Genomic DNA, 13,795 nt, shown 5'->3' with positions numbered 1-13,795 from the left:
AACTCTGGGTGGTACCAGAAGGGTTCCCAGATGAGAACTGCAGTTCTGAGCAGGGGAAATGGCACAAAGAGGAGAAAAATAGTTCCATTGTGCATCTGTGTCAAGCTCTACGCCTTCCAGGACACTGTCGCTCACTGTTCCATCTCTTCCTCCTTCCACGCACAGTCATGGTCCCTCCCATGTCACAGTTGGTCCAGAGAGGCAAAGGAAGTTGCCCAAGATTGCACAGCAAGTTAGTGCCAGAGTCAGCCAAGGCTCTCGCTCCCAGGCCACTGTCTTACTGCCTGGAGAAACAAGGCTGCAGGGAGGTGGCTCTGGAGGGCAGACAACGGCCCCCTGCCCCAGCCCAGAGCACAGGCGATGTTCTCGTGCAGGGTCCTGAGGACTCAGCATTGGGTGGGTTCTCACCAGGTTCTGTGCACCTGGAGGTTCTCTGGCCCCTGAGGGATGGGGAGGGGAAGTGGGGGGCTGCAGGGCCTCAGCTCCTGAATGCTCCCCAGCTTACAAGCTTCCCGGCGGGCACCCCGTGCCCTAGCGCCACTCTTCACGCTCTTCCCACCACTCCTCCCTCTCCCCAGCTCCCCAACCCTCAGGTCTCCATCCTCTCATGGGCAGGTGACAAAGCCTGTGTGCGGCTGGCTGGTCCCCCCTCCTGCCATCACAGTAAGCAGGAACAAGAGGGTGCTGGTAACTCCGACGCCTGCCTGTTAGGGGTTGAACTGTGTGTCCCTCCACAATCCATATGCTGAAGTCCCAACCCTGGTACCTCGGAGAACGACCTTGTTTGCAGACAGGGTCTTACAGAGGTAATCAAGTGAAAACGAGATCACTGGAGGGGCCCTACCCGACTATGCCTTACGTGCTTAAAAAAAGGAAATGTAAAAAAGACACACGCAGGGGGAGGACCACGTGGAGATTGGAGTCACGCTGCCGTTAGCCCAGAAACCACCAAGAGCCAGGAGAGAGGCCTGGGGCAGATCCTTCCCTCGACCCTCAGAAGGAAGTAACCCCCTCGACACCTTGATCTCAGACTTCTGACCTCCAGAACTGTGAGACGACCCCTGCTGGTGAAGCCACCCAACCTGTGGCCCTAGGAAATCAACACAACTCCTAACCCAGCCAGCCCAGATCTGCCCGCCGCGGTCAGGCCAGCCTGCTCGATGCCCACCCCCAGGTCCTTGCTGACGGGGTTCCCTCTCCCACCCACCCCAGCGATGTCGTTCCATCCCTCCAGGTCCAGCGCGCAGCCCACAGAGCAGGTCGCAGCCTTCTCTCCCGCTGAGCTCATCTGTCCTTGTCTGGTCTTTCTCGCACGAGTGTCGGGGCTGTTAGGTAATGATTCTCCTGGGCACTAGTCTTGCCTTCCCAACAAGAACGTCGATTCCACAAGGCCAGGAGCTATTTCTAATACTTCTCTCACAGCCCGCAGCACAGCACTGTGGGTAGGCCACAGAAAGTATTTAATAAATACTGGCTCGAACCCCCTTTCTAGCGTGCCCTTCCTGTACCGAATCGCAAGCTGCGTGAGGGCTGCACCAGCCATCATCTGTATCTACGTTCCCTGCATCTTTCGTAGTAGGAAGCAACGAATGTATGTTGAATCGATAAACACAAGCATGTGGCGGAAATTATTTACCATGCGCCCCCGCACGGGTTTCAAGGGAGCCACGAGCCCACTGAACTGTGTGCAGAGGACTTTGTGTGTCTGTAGGCTTACACATGTAGTGTGTATTTGCCCAGGGAGAGGGTTTATGGACCTCTTTGAGCAATTAAAATAAAAGCCAGTCCTGAAAAACATTGAGAACCAATGCCCTGGAGGAAGGAACTGACATTTATTAAGCCCCTACTCTGTGTCTGGTGATGTGGGTGTTACTGTCCCCAGTTTTCATGAGTGGAAACTGAGGTTCAGAGAGGTAACGTCTTGCCTGGGTCCGTGACGAGAGAGGCACCCGTCCAAGCAGTCCAAGAGCACAGACTCTGGAGCCGGGCAGCCTAGGTTCAAATCCAAGTCCTGCCACTTTCTAGCTGTGTGAGTTTGGGCAAGTTACTTAATTTCTATGTGACTCAGTTTCCCCATCTATGAAATGAAAGAAATAAGGGCACCTGCCTCTCAGGTTGTGAGGAATAGCTGTGTCCGTGTGTACAGAGTGAACAGAACGTGCCTGCCGTGCGGCCTGGGCTCAGAAGACGATGAAGACAAAGAAGAGGGTGGCGGTGGCAGAGTGAGGTCCAGCCCAGGCCCGCGCGACCCTCTGTCATCACCAGCAGCACCCAGGGTGCCACATGCCCTGTCTCGCTGCTGGAACTCTCCTGTCCCCTTCTAGGAAAAGCCTTCCAGTGCCAGCTTTTCAACAAGCTTCGCTTCCCGGTGGACTGGCCTGTGGCCGCCAGCTCGGCAAGTGGCCGTGAGGTTACATAAGGAGCAGGTCAGAAGGTTGCGAGCTGCCCTTCCCCGTCAGCAAGACCGAGTCCCTGTGCAATGAGGACACTTAGCACTTCTGCCCTGCTCTTCATTTTCCAAGAGCTTTACTGCCGTCCACAAACGGAAATTGGAAAGGGAATGTGCACGCCTGTTCCTGGAGCCCCATGCTGACGTCCAAACTCTTCATAAATTTCCCTGAGCCCGTCACTGCGCCCTGAGCTCAGACGGGCCACTCACATCCATCCTGCGGAGGCTTTATGAGTCCCAAGCCCCAACCCTGGCCTGACTCCTGCTCCACACAGTGCGGACAGAGCAGCAGTGGTACAGCCTTTGTCCTGATTTTCTCCTCCTCCCAGTCCCCGTAGTCACCCCATCCCAGGTGAGGCCGGCGCCTTGTCCTAGCTCAGACCTCTGCCCTGTTTCTGAGGAACAGTCTTTGGGGATTTGTTTTAGGTGCACTTCTTTGGTTTTTTTTCCTGCAAAACCATCACTATTGAACTCATTTGCGGGAGCATTTTTCATTCATTCCTATAATGCAATTAGAATTGAGTTTCTCCAGCATTAGGGGGGACGTAACAACAGTAGGGAAAATTGTTATTTTGTTCCCAACGTTAACACACCCACTCTGCCCTGATTTTCCCTCTGGTGCTAGCTCACTCCACCGCCCGATGGCAAAGAGAATACTGACGAGGAAAATCAGTCTCCAAATGAGAGAGCAGAAGCTCTGGGGGTGGATTCTCTTCTCGGTCATTAAGCAGGGGCCTCCCAGCTTCTCTGACACTCTCCTGCAGTCGAGGGAACCTTCCAATGCCTGCTGGAAAGTCCCACACTGGCCCCATTTCACTGGTCGGAGGTGACTGGGGAAAGGGTCCCTTAGAATCGGACAGGGCCCTACAGTCATTGTCCCAGAGAGGTTAAGTGACTTTCCCAAAGCCACGTGGCTGGGAAGATCTGCAGGCTCCTGCTCAGGCGCGCCTCCCACTGCACGGCACTGCCCCTCCCAGAGGGCCCGTGGCTGCCGGCAACCCAGCCCTCGTCTTTCTGGGCACACTGGGCTTCAGTTTTCTGAGCTAGTGCAGACAAAAGGGGGAAAGGGTAATGTTGGTCTCTCATGCAACCATCTCTTCTCTAGTGGCCCCCAGTGCGTTCTGGAAATGCCCCCACCTCCTGGTCTGTCCTACCCTTGCCATCTTCCTCTTAGGTACTGTGGTGGTGCCACCCAACGATCCAGCCTTCCTTCCTCCCTCCCTCTCCCACTTCCATCCGTCTAACTCCCTATCCACGTACCCATCCATCTCTCCCTCCATCCGACAGAGCCTTCTTGAACACCTACCATGGCCTTAGCCTGTGCCAGGTCCTCCGTGCTCCTTCCCCGTGCTCCTCAGAGTGTCCGCTGCAGAAGGGTCCGCTCCTCCCCTACCCCCATCAAGGCCTAGAACTGACCCACTTCCATCTACCCTCTAAGAAGGTTGGTTGATCTGATGGCCAAACCCTTGTACAAATCCCATTAGTCCTTCTGAGCACTGGCCGCAGGCAGGGACCTGTGGAGCCCTTCGGCTGAAGGCTGCTGCCCAGGGGACATGGATGTCAGCCCTACCTCCCCTCCCCTCTTCTTCCTTCCCCTCCAGTCCCGACGGAGGCCAGGACCGCAGCAGCCTCTACGTACGTATGCAGAAGTCTCCATTCTCGTAGTAGCCAGGGCAGCACTGGGACCTCCGGCGGTACATGGTCCGGAGGCCTCGCCGATACGCTGTCTTATAGCTGATCCTAAGGCACAAGGGAGAAAGCCACTTGAAAGTATTGAAAATCAATCACTCCCATTTAGAATGATATTTGTGTTGAGCTATATCAAGGATGCCATTCAATAATTACTTTAAAATGCATGGCGGCTTCGAATATGAAGGAACACAACAAAAAAAATCAATGGTGGGATCTGGGCTGCTGTGATGCAGAATGTGTTACCAACCAGCGTTTACCAGACTGCTGACTTCCGCCCAGTCTCTCCTAACTGGAAGGGCTGCGGAAGACACTTTCTGGGGTGACACTGTGGAGGGCACCCAGGAGCTTCTCCTTGGCTCCTTAGAACCTCCAGACTCTGGGCTGGAGGAGCCCATGGGGTGAGCCGGACAAGAGTCAGCCCTGAGAGTTTCTGTCCCACCCCATCCCCACCCCAACAAGCCAGACTGCCCACATCCCCTGGGCGTTGGCCCGTCCACTTGCAGAACTGGGCAGAGGCAGCGAAAGCGCCCTCTGACTCCAGCTCAGTCTCAGAGAGTGAATTCATCTCCCCACACCAAAAATAACACCACCAGGACAGGAGCCCTGAGCGCCATCCGAGCCCTCGCTCTGCAGAGGAAGAAGCTGAGGTTCACAAGGCAACAGATGCTCTGGACTCAGGGTCAGACACCTGGGTTCTAGTCTTTACGATGACATAAGTGTTTGGACTTGGCCCTGTGCCGGAGAGGTTATAGGCGAAATCTCATCTCATTCTCCCAAGAACTCCCAGAGGCAGGTACCATTATTATGCTCTCCTTATTTTATTTATTTTATTTCTCTTTTAGAATTTTTATTCTTATTTTATTTTGTTACCCCCAACTCCCCACCCTGTGTTTTATGGACAAGAAAACTAAGATTCAGAGAGGTTAATGACTAGCACAGCTAGTAAGAATCAGAGCCGGGATTCAAACCTAGCTCCCGCTCACTTCAAAGCTTACTCTAACTTGACCTATTGCCCTGTGCCAGTGCTCACAGGGTGGCTTTCTGGCCTCACAGACGGCCACAGTGAAGGAGTAAGACAGGGAAGTGTGGAAGGTGTGAGGCCTGAGTCCTTCGGAGGGAGTCAAAACGGGGTGCTAACAGGCAAAGCCCCCTCCTCACATGCAGAGTCAAAGTGGAGGAGATGTGGAGTGGCCACAGAGACCACAGAGAGGACGTGACCTGTACATGGTCACGGATGTAACTCGGACTCAACCCCAAGTCCCGGAGCCCAGAAGCCAGAGCTCGTTCCACATCCCCATCAGCACCCAGGGGGAGCCTGCCCTGTGGACCCCTCCTCAGCAGCAGAGCAGCAGGGTCTGGCCATCAAGATGCCTACAGCCTGCTTTCCTTGGAGGGTCAGGCCGGCTTGGGAAGGGAGTCCTATAGCACAGGCTGGGGCAACCCTCTCGGTCCTTAAAGCCCTCACTTCATGACAAATGACAGTATGGGACTCTGGAGAAATCTGTGATATTTGGGAATGTCGTAAGTTAAGGTCATTCTACTTTGTCAAAAGCCCATAATGGAAGGTAAGCTGGCCTCCAAGTGAAGCTGCTTCCCCAGCACAGGAAGGCAGCTCCCGGCAGTTTCAGGGCTTGTATAAGTCTCCGGATGAAGAATGGCTCCGGATTGACTCAGAGGTCATCCAGCCATTTTCTCCCCACCAAATGGGATTACCCACAAGCCTTCCCGAAGGGGAGGTGGTCTCTGTATCATTAAAGCCTCTCAGGAGACAGTCGCCACCCATGGCTCTGATTCACCCATCCTTGCTGGCTCCCCGTGCAGGGGGGAAGCAGGAGAGGGTAGGGTCAGGTGCCAGGCTGCTCTCAGGAGAAGGATGCTGAGTTAAAACAAGCCATTCCACACCGACGCAGACGGATGGCGCAGCTGTCAGCATGCACACTCTGGGTCATCAGGAAAGGTGCAAGGCGACTCAATAATTTAGCAAAATAATTGATGTTCCAGGAATACCGCCTATTTTAATAAGCAGCCACTCACTCACCCAGCCCCAGAGGTGACGGACGACAGCTCTAGCCTCCGAGTACCCAACAGAGCCACACTTCAGAGCAAACCTGGCTCTTGCACCTGGCTTTCCAGGGCTCAGGGAAGGAGCAGGACTACTATTTCTGCCTCTGCCTTTGACCAGGGCCACAGGCAGCCAACTCTAGCAGAACTGGAGGGTGCGGAGGGAGAATTTGATCCTACCTCCTCATTTCACAGTCAAAGGCTAGAGGAAAGGCATGCAGCAGTTTCTAGTGGACAAACCTCTCTGCAAATAACAGCTATAAAATCTGGGTGGGAATATAAAAAGGCACTGGAGAGAAGAAAACAACAGGTAGATATTGGAGGGGGTAGACATTTGGGAGAAGGCAACAGCCCTGGAAAATTTAGCCCAATAACAGTCACGGCAACTAAAATTCAGATAGAAAACACACCATTTTACTGGTTTGAAGAACCACAGGACAAGTCCAGGGTGGACTTGGAAGATAGCAAGTGAAAAGGGAAATCTTAGAAAGGAGAGAGCCACCAAGAAGGAGTCCCAAATTCTTAGTAAAATCTCCAGCCAAACTTCTGGCCCCTGAATTACAAGTATGGAGGTCAGACTCCAAGCAGTCTAGCTAAAGCTAAAAACACTGAACTTTCACAGTTTGGAATTTGAGCTTAGCCAAGTAAACTGAATGCTAAAAGAAAGAAACAAAAAACAACAGATCAATACTCTGTGGAGGAACATAACAGAATCTAGTCTCTACAGCATGTCATTCATAATGCTCAGAATACAATCCAAAATTACTAGACATACAAAGCAGCATACTTCCTATACAAGAGAAAAGGCAATCAATGAAGACCAACTCAGAGATGACCCAGGTATTGGAATTAGCAGACAAGGATTTTAAAGCATCTAGTATAGCTGTGTTCAATGTCTCACAGCAAGTTGGCAGCAAAATCTCAAAGAAAACCAAGACTTGGGCTTCTCAGCACAGAGCAAGTTCCCCATTCACATTGCTGCCTGCCGTGATTCCTGAACGATCCCCCCAAAGGGACTGGGCTCATAGGAGGAAGCAAAAGAGAAATCTTGAATCAACACAGATGTTCAGCAACTAGGAAAAGAGCACACCGTGTGGCCTCTCCCTCATTCCCTTATTCACCTTCATCTGCTGGTTTCCTACCCCTCAGGTATTATAATAACATCACCTCACACGTGTCTAATACTTCACACTTTTCTCCATCTTCCCCTGCACTTTTCAAAGTGTTTTCACATTCCTGACCTCACTGGCCCCTGCAGGGTAGGGAGAGCAAGGATTATTATCTACTTGATGAATACATTAGGAGTCCCAAAATAAAGTGACTTGCTCAGGGTCATTCCTCTCATCTCTCCCTTAGTGACAGGAGAATGTGTCATGATTTATAGGAGAACTGTAGACAAGGCTGCAGGATTACCATGTGCAGTTGTTCACGTTGAGCACTGCTGAGGGTGACCTGGCCAAGGAGGTGCTGAGAGGTTGCTGAATTCTAGCCTGAACTCTGTTCTCCAAGCCAGATGCCCTGGCATGGGGCTGCCTCTGCTCTGAGGGGGGCTGACGTGGGTTGGGTTTTTCCCTAGAAGCAGACCCTGAGGCAAGGACTCAAAGGAAAGCGGTGTATTTGAGAGGTGATGCTCGGAAGCACTGGTAGGGGAGCGGGATGAGATGGGGCAGTAAAGGCAGCCAGTACAGGGTATGCCATCAAGCGGGACACTAGCGTGGGCAACTCCAGTTCCGCCCACCAGAAACTCCTGAGATGCAGTGAAGAGCAGAGTTTCCCCTCCACCCCACGGGTGAGGAAGCTGGGGTATTTATCCAACTCCCCATCCCCCCGTCGCTGGCCGAGGGGTGCCCTCCAGCTCACTCACTCTCCAGCACTCCGGCCTGCCCTGCCCACAAGCTCCTTTGGCCAGGAAGAAGCCGCCAGCAGAGCATCTCAGGTGTTCAGCGTAGAGGGCGAGTGCCACGGGGACATGCGAGGTGCCTGACAACATCTGGACTTCTAACGTGCACGAAGCCAAGCCTGAGAGCCCAGCACCTTTTCCCTGCCCCGCATCTGAGAGAGGAACTCACCGGTGCCTGGTGCACTTGAACCAGTTGAGGATGTCCGTGCACCGTGTGTAGTAGATCTGATCGAAGGGGTGTGCGTACGATTCCTGGACAGTCACGGCGTAGCTGAGAACAGACGAGAGATGCCAGCGACGGTCAGCACCCGGGAGGCTGAGCTGACAGTCAGGACGCAGCCTCCCTCCGCAGGGGGGCCGCGCCACAGAGCCGAGGCCAGGCTGCCCAGCCGGGCACCCCGGGGCCCTGACCTCTCGTCCCCACTCTCCTCCTTCTGCCCTGGGTGCCCTCAGCATTGGAACCTCCCGACCCCAGATTGGACCCAGGACACATCCCTGACCTTTGGCCCAACTTATTTTCTGAAACTTTCATTCATTTGTTCATTCAACATAGAATGAATAAAAGGGGGTTTAGGTTTGTTTTGTGTGGCCCTGGAAGGCAGAGCCAACGAGTTTAAAAATACTTTGTGTTTGTTCAGATCTTCACGGTGTTCAGAGAACATGCAGGGAAGCTGATCTTTGGAGCAACTAGATGAAGCGAGTGGCCCCATTTTATAGACGAAGAAGCTAAGGCGCAGAGAGAGGCGGCCTGCCCAGGCCACACAGCTGGTATCAGCAACTGCCAGTAGTGTTAAGGGTTTATTTAATCCATTTTAATCCTCACACAATCTTAGGTAGGTGGAATTGTTCTCACTTTGCAGAGGAAGAAACTGAGCATCAGAGAGCACAGGTGACTTCCCCAAGGTCCCCCGCCCCCCGTTACCTTCTACTCTATTCCCCGCTAGTGTAGTTAGGGGTGCACTGAGGACGTGCCCCCAGACCTCCTGTTAGAAGCGGTCTCTGTCATCCGGCCTGCTGGCTGTAAACCTGGACCAGCGAGTGGAAGCCACAGGGAAGCAGATCTCAGCTTAACCCAGACAGGCCTTTCCACCTGCCCACCCCTGGCGGGAGCTGTGCAAAGTGGCATTCAGGCCAGGATGCTCCAGTGAGGACCCGCACTTCCTATGCAGGCTGCAGAGAGGACCTCAGCTGAGATCTCAGGAATTCATTTCCATGTGGGCTGGTATTACCCGGTGTTTTACCCAGAAGGCTCACCGACCGGGCCAGATGGCCAGGTCCAGGCTGTAAAAGCCCATCCGCTTTGCCTGAGGAAACAGTTGGTTAGCTTGCAAGGGCCTGGGCAGGCCAGCTCCCCGGGGGTCCACAGCAGGCTCTCTGATGCCTGAAAGGTCAAAGGTCTAGAATGCAGACGGAGTAGGTCAGGAGCAGTCAGCGATGCTCAGAGACCCAGGGTTGTGGGAGATTCTGTTTCTCTGAAGCACGGAGCATATCAGGGAGGCCTTCGGCGTTACCCGAGATATGCCTCAGAGACACATGTCTACGCAGACACGGCAAAAGCCCTGCTTTATCTCCAAGCTTGGGGAAACCGAGGCAGCTCAATGGCCACCCTGGCTTCCCACAGGCTTCTTCCAACTAGGAAACTGCACGACTCTGAGCTCCCACACGTCTCCGGAGCGCCTCACGGGGAGGCAGGAGAACAAATGGTGACGGTGCACCGGCTCTGGGGGCCAAGTTTGAAGCCCATCGCTTGTTAGCCGCACGGCCTTAGACATGTCATTTAACTCTCACAAGCCTCCATTCCCTCGTCGTACATCTATGACAACTATTATCCAGGACTTCATGTGGTTACCGTGAGATTAAAGGAGGGCGGTAACAGCCTCTCTCTCTCTGGGTGGTGGGAACACAAAACAAGGAAATGCTGTACGTGGAAATGCTTCACAGGTACACAGTAAGTGTTTAATAGATGCTGACAGGCAACAATTCACCTCCTAAGCTAGGCACTGAGGGATCTTTCCTCCCCGACCGTGACGGGGGAGGGGTACGACCTGCGTAACAGTGGACTCTCCACCTTCGTTGAGCACTTGGGGGTTCAGTGTCCCCTTCCAGCACTGACAAGGACAGTGGATGCTCAGAGAAAAGGCCCCAGCCCAACAGAGGGGGTTGGAGGGTGTCAGGGGAGACGGACTGGGCTCTGCAGGGTGCCCTGGGCTGAGGGAGGCTGGCAACAGGACCCTGTGCCCACCCCGAGCCTCCGACCTGAAGTGTGTGCCTCTGGTTTCACGGCTGGGTGGTTTAACACCGCTCATTTGCCAACATGCTAATGAGGAGCCAGATTAATCTTGCAGAGCCAGGCTTTACTAGCCAGGAGAGGTCTTTACACTGCGTTTTATGGTGGAAGGGCGTAATTAACGAGGAGCCCGCCAGATGTGCTAATCCAGCTGGGAAAGTCTCCCTAAGCAGTCTCTGGGGACCGCGGTGTGTTTCTGGAATGGCATAGGCTAGATGCATCCATGTGTAACTTCCAGCGAAGCTCAGCTGAAAAGGCTGAGAAGAAGGAGGGCCCTGATGTCACCAGGCATTACCTGCAAGGCTTACCCCTCTGGTGCTAGAGAAGCCCAGAGGGTCCCCAGACCTTATCTTAGCTGCTGGGTTCACTCCTTGTCCTCCCATCCAGGGTATGACCTTGGCTCATAGCCCAATCAGCCATGCTCCGTTCAGAATATTTTCACATTCCAAATTTGTTGATGTTGGGAAGGTTTAAGAAATCAGAGAGTTTAAGATTGAATGGATCCCCTTGTACACATGAGACTCAAAGAAGAGAGAAGTCAGAGTGGGCCCTGCCATTGGGGGAGGCTCCCTGGAGGACAGGGACCCAGCACAGAGCCCCTGGGGAAGGCAGAGCTGAGCAGATGGGAAGGAGGCATTCTTGGGGCTAAGGTACAGCTCAGACAATAGCAGGAAGCAGCCATGTCTCGACGGGGTCAGACGGATGCAAGGGGTTCTGAGGCTGGTGTCTGAGAACTAGAGACTTACGTGGATTTCTACCTGACACCTCTCTGACCCACCAGGGAATAAAAGGTTAAATTCATCCAAACTCGAAGGGGATGAAAAATGCAGTATTGAATCAGAATCTCCGGGGACAGGCCCCAGGAGACTGTTTTTCCTACACACCCCAGTGAGTGTGATGTGTGTGAAAGTCTGCGATACCCAGTTCCCGAAAGGCCGGAGTTGGCCACAAGAAAAGGCAGTCATTGAGCTTTACGGTCCTCAAAGCACTTTCAGGAAACTGGTGCCCTTGATCCTCCAATGAGCCTGTGAGGCAAGGACAATTATTCTCCCCACTTTACAGAGGTGGAAGGAGGCTCAGAGCAATTCCGAGATGTCCCCGAAGTCGTGCAGCTGGCAGGTGCGAAATCCAGACTGGAGTGAACCGAGGTCTTCTCATCACAGACCTCTCACTCTTTCCACTGCACGGAAAAGGGGCGCACCCCCACGCTGCCTTCTGCTCTGGCCTCGACTTCGTCGGGACAGCACGCGTCTGGTCACTGGGGATCACACGTCATCCCTCTGCCTCCCAGCCCATCCCTCCTGGCCCACAGCGTCCAGGCTACCCCAGAGCCCAGCCCTGCCTGGATGAGGTGCCTTTCCCGGCCATGGAGCAGGGCCACTCCCAGGCACGGCGCACGGATCACCCAACTCGCCTTTCCTCCTCCGCCATCCGCGTCCCCCATTGGGCCCTCATTTTAATTTTATTCATTTGATTTATTAACATCTAAGTGGCAGAGTCATCCTGGTCAGCATGGCCAATCAATTCCAGGGTTTAATTCGGTTTTTCCTGATTGGGTCTCTGGTCACTGATCTTCTGCTCACCAAAATCAATACTTTAACCTTGTGCTTCAAAGTCAGGCCGTCTGCAGGGACCCAGCCTGTTCCCCCAGGACTTAGTGCTGCAGCCAGAATGCAGTCAGCTCTTCTGCTGTGGCCTCGGCCACCCTTCCCCCCGGCAACCCCCTACCCCTCCTGGACTAGAAGCGGCAGGGCCCTCACCCGTCCTCTGCGGGGCAGGCTACCGGCCACACATCCATGCTGCCAGTCCTGGGAGACCAGGAAGGTATCACAGCATCAGAGAGCAAGACACCCGGGACCGCAGTCCACATCCCCCACGCACTGCACCCCGTCTGGCGGTGGACAGGCTCGGAGCCCCGCTGGGCCTCTCCCTCGTCTGTGCAATGGCTCGGAGCACAAAAGTGGGGTGGGTCAGGACAGCGCGCTGTCACTGTAGTTCATGTCAGTTGCTTCCACCTGGACCCCACCCAGCACTGAGTCTCAGACAGAATCTGCCCTGCTCTGTCCTGCTTTTGGTGTCGGGGTGGTCTCCCCAGCTGGCCGGCAGGCCCTTTGTGGGCAGCTTCTGCATCTCCTGTCTGCCTCTGTCCCCGCCGCGCCATGCCCAGGTTGCGCCCCCAGGGTGCCTGGCCATGCGAGTCTCACACTTACCTCTCCCAGTGGCTGCACACGTTGGGGTCCTCGGGATTCAGGGCTAGGGCGACTTGCAGGAGGGAGAAGATAGCGAGCTGTGTCGTGGGGAGCGCCATGCCGGGCCCTGCGTGGGAGAACAAAGGAGGCCGCGTCTTAGTCAGACCATGTTCCGGGCATCTGTTTGGCATGACTCGCTAAGCAGACTAAGTTTTCATCATCGTCGTGTAGTGAGCATTTGATATTTTACACTTCAGGCTTTGGCTAACACGGTAACAGCTCGCCAGCTCTGAGTAACAGGAGACTGGGAAGCCCGAGTCAGGGAAAAGTCGGAATTCCGGGCCGGGGGTTCTGAATGTTTGCTGCCTCAGGGACTGCTTTGAGAATCTAATGAAAGTTATAGATTCTCTCCCCCGCAAAACGCCCAGATGGTGACTGGCTATAATTTCAGGCTGTCCTCAGGCCCCCGAGCCCATCCTTGGACCCACGGACCCCAGCTCTGGACTGCTTTAGAGGTAACACCCTCCACCCGTTCCCTTCTCCCTCATCCGTGACGTTCCTTGCCCATCCACTTCCCTTCCCTACTCCCTCTGGCCACAGAGAAAGGGAAGAAAGGTGTCTGGTGTGGCCCCCGGGAGAGGTGAGCCGAGAAAGCCCTGCCAGGTGGCTCTGGCCACGCAAGCCGCCAGAAGACTGGAGCCTGCGTCTCCTGCCTCCTGTGGGGTATCAGCCACTTACACGCAGAGCAATGCAGTCATCTTGCGTCATTCTCGCTGTGGGAGGACAGGCTCAGACACCTGGTAAGGGGCTTTAGGGAAGCAGCTTGTGGAGTTTGATCCAGGCCCCCGAGGTGACAGCCTGCGGCAGGCATCAAGCGTGCCTACACGGAACAGCAGCTCCTGTGGTTCACTGACAAAGGGCTCCGCACAGAGCGCAGAGGACCTTTCAAGTGGGAGTGGCCGGAATGACCCCTGAGGTTCCTTCCTGCCCTAGCACTCCAGGACTCTGAGGTCCTCCAGCCTCAGAGAACTTCTAATCCAAGGGCTCCGACCTGGTAGGTCACTGACCTTGGGGGACGAAGGGGAGCTGGAATTTATATGTGCCCGAACGCCGTCTATAGACTGAAGGAACACTGTGACTCAGAAAGACAGCACTATGCTTCATGCGTGCGTAGATGCTATCGTGATTTATTTAAAAGCTTTACGGAATTCAGAGTA

The 13,795-nt window shown here is 54.4% G+C and overlaps 1 protein-coding gene across 1 annotated transcript in view; it reads right to left on the bottom strand.

Annotated features, from left to right (window-relative positions):
• MEGF11 (multiple EGF-like-domains 11) overlaps nt 1-12,697 on the bottom strand; it is a 244,897-nt gene extending 232,200 nt beyond the window's left edge. Inside the window, exons 1-3 of the mRNA XM_012644818.1 lie at nt 12,600-12,697; nt 8,272-8,373; nt 4,089-4,189 (exon numbers count right to left, since the gene is read on the bottom strand). Of these exons, the coding sequence (XP_012500272.1) occupies nt 4,089-4,189; nt 8,272-8,373; nt 12,600-12,697 (301 nt within the window). The remainder of the gene's footprint in view (nt 1-4,088; nt 4,190-8,271; nt 8,374-12,599) is intronic.
• Nucleotides 12,698-13,795: the final 1,098 nt, after the last annotated feature.

The sequence above is a fragment of the Propithecus coquereli genome, unplaced genomic scaffold, assembly GCF_000956105.1.
Source record: "Propithecus coquereli isolate 6110/MARCELLA unplaced genomic scaffold, Pcoq_1.0 Scaffold221, whole genome shotgun sequence".
NCBI lineage: Eukaryota > Metazoa > Chordata > Mammalia > Primates > Indriidae > Propithecus > Propithecus coquereli.
This window is presented reverse-complemented; position numbering and strand designations above follow the sequence as displayed.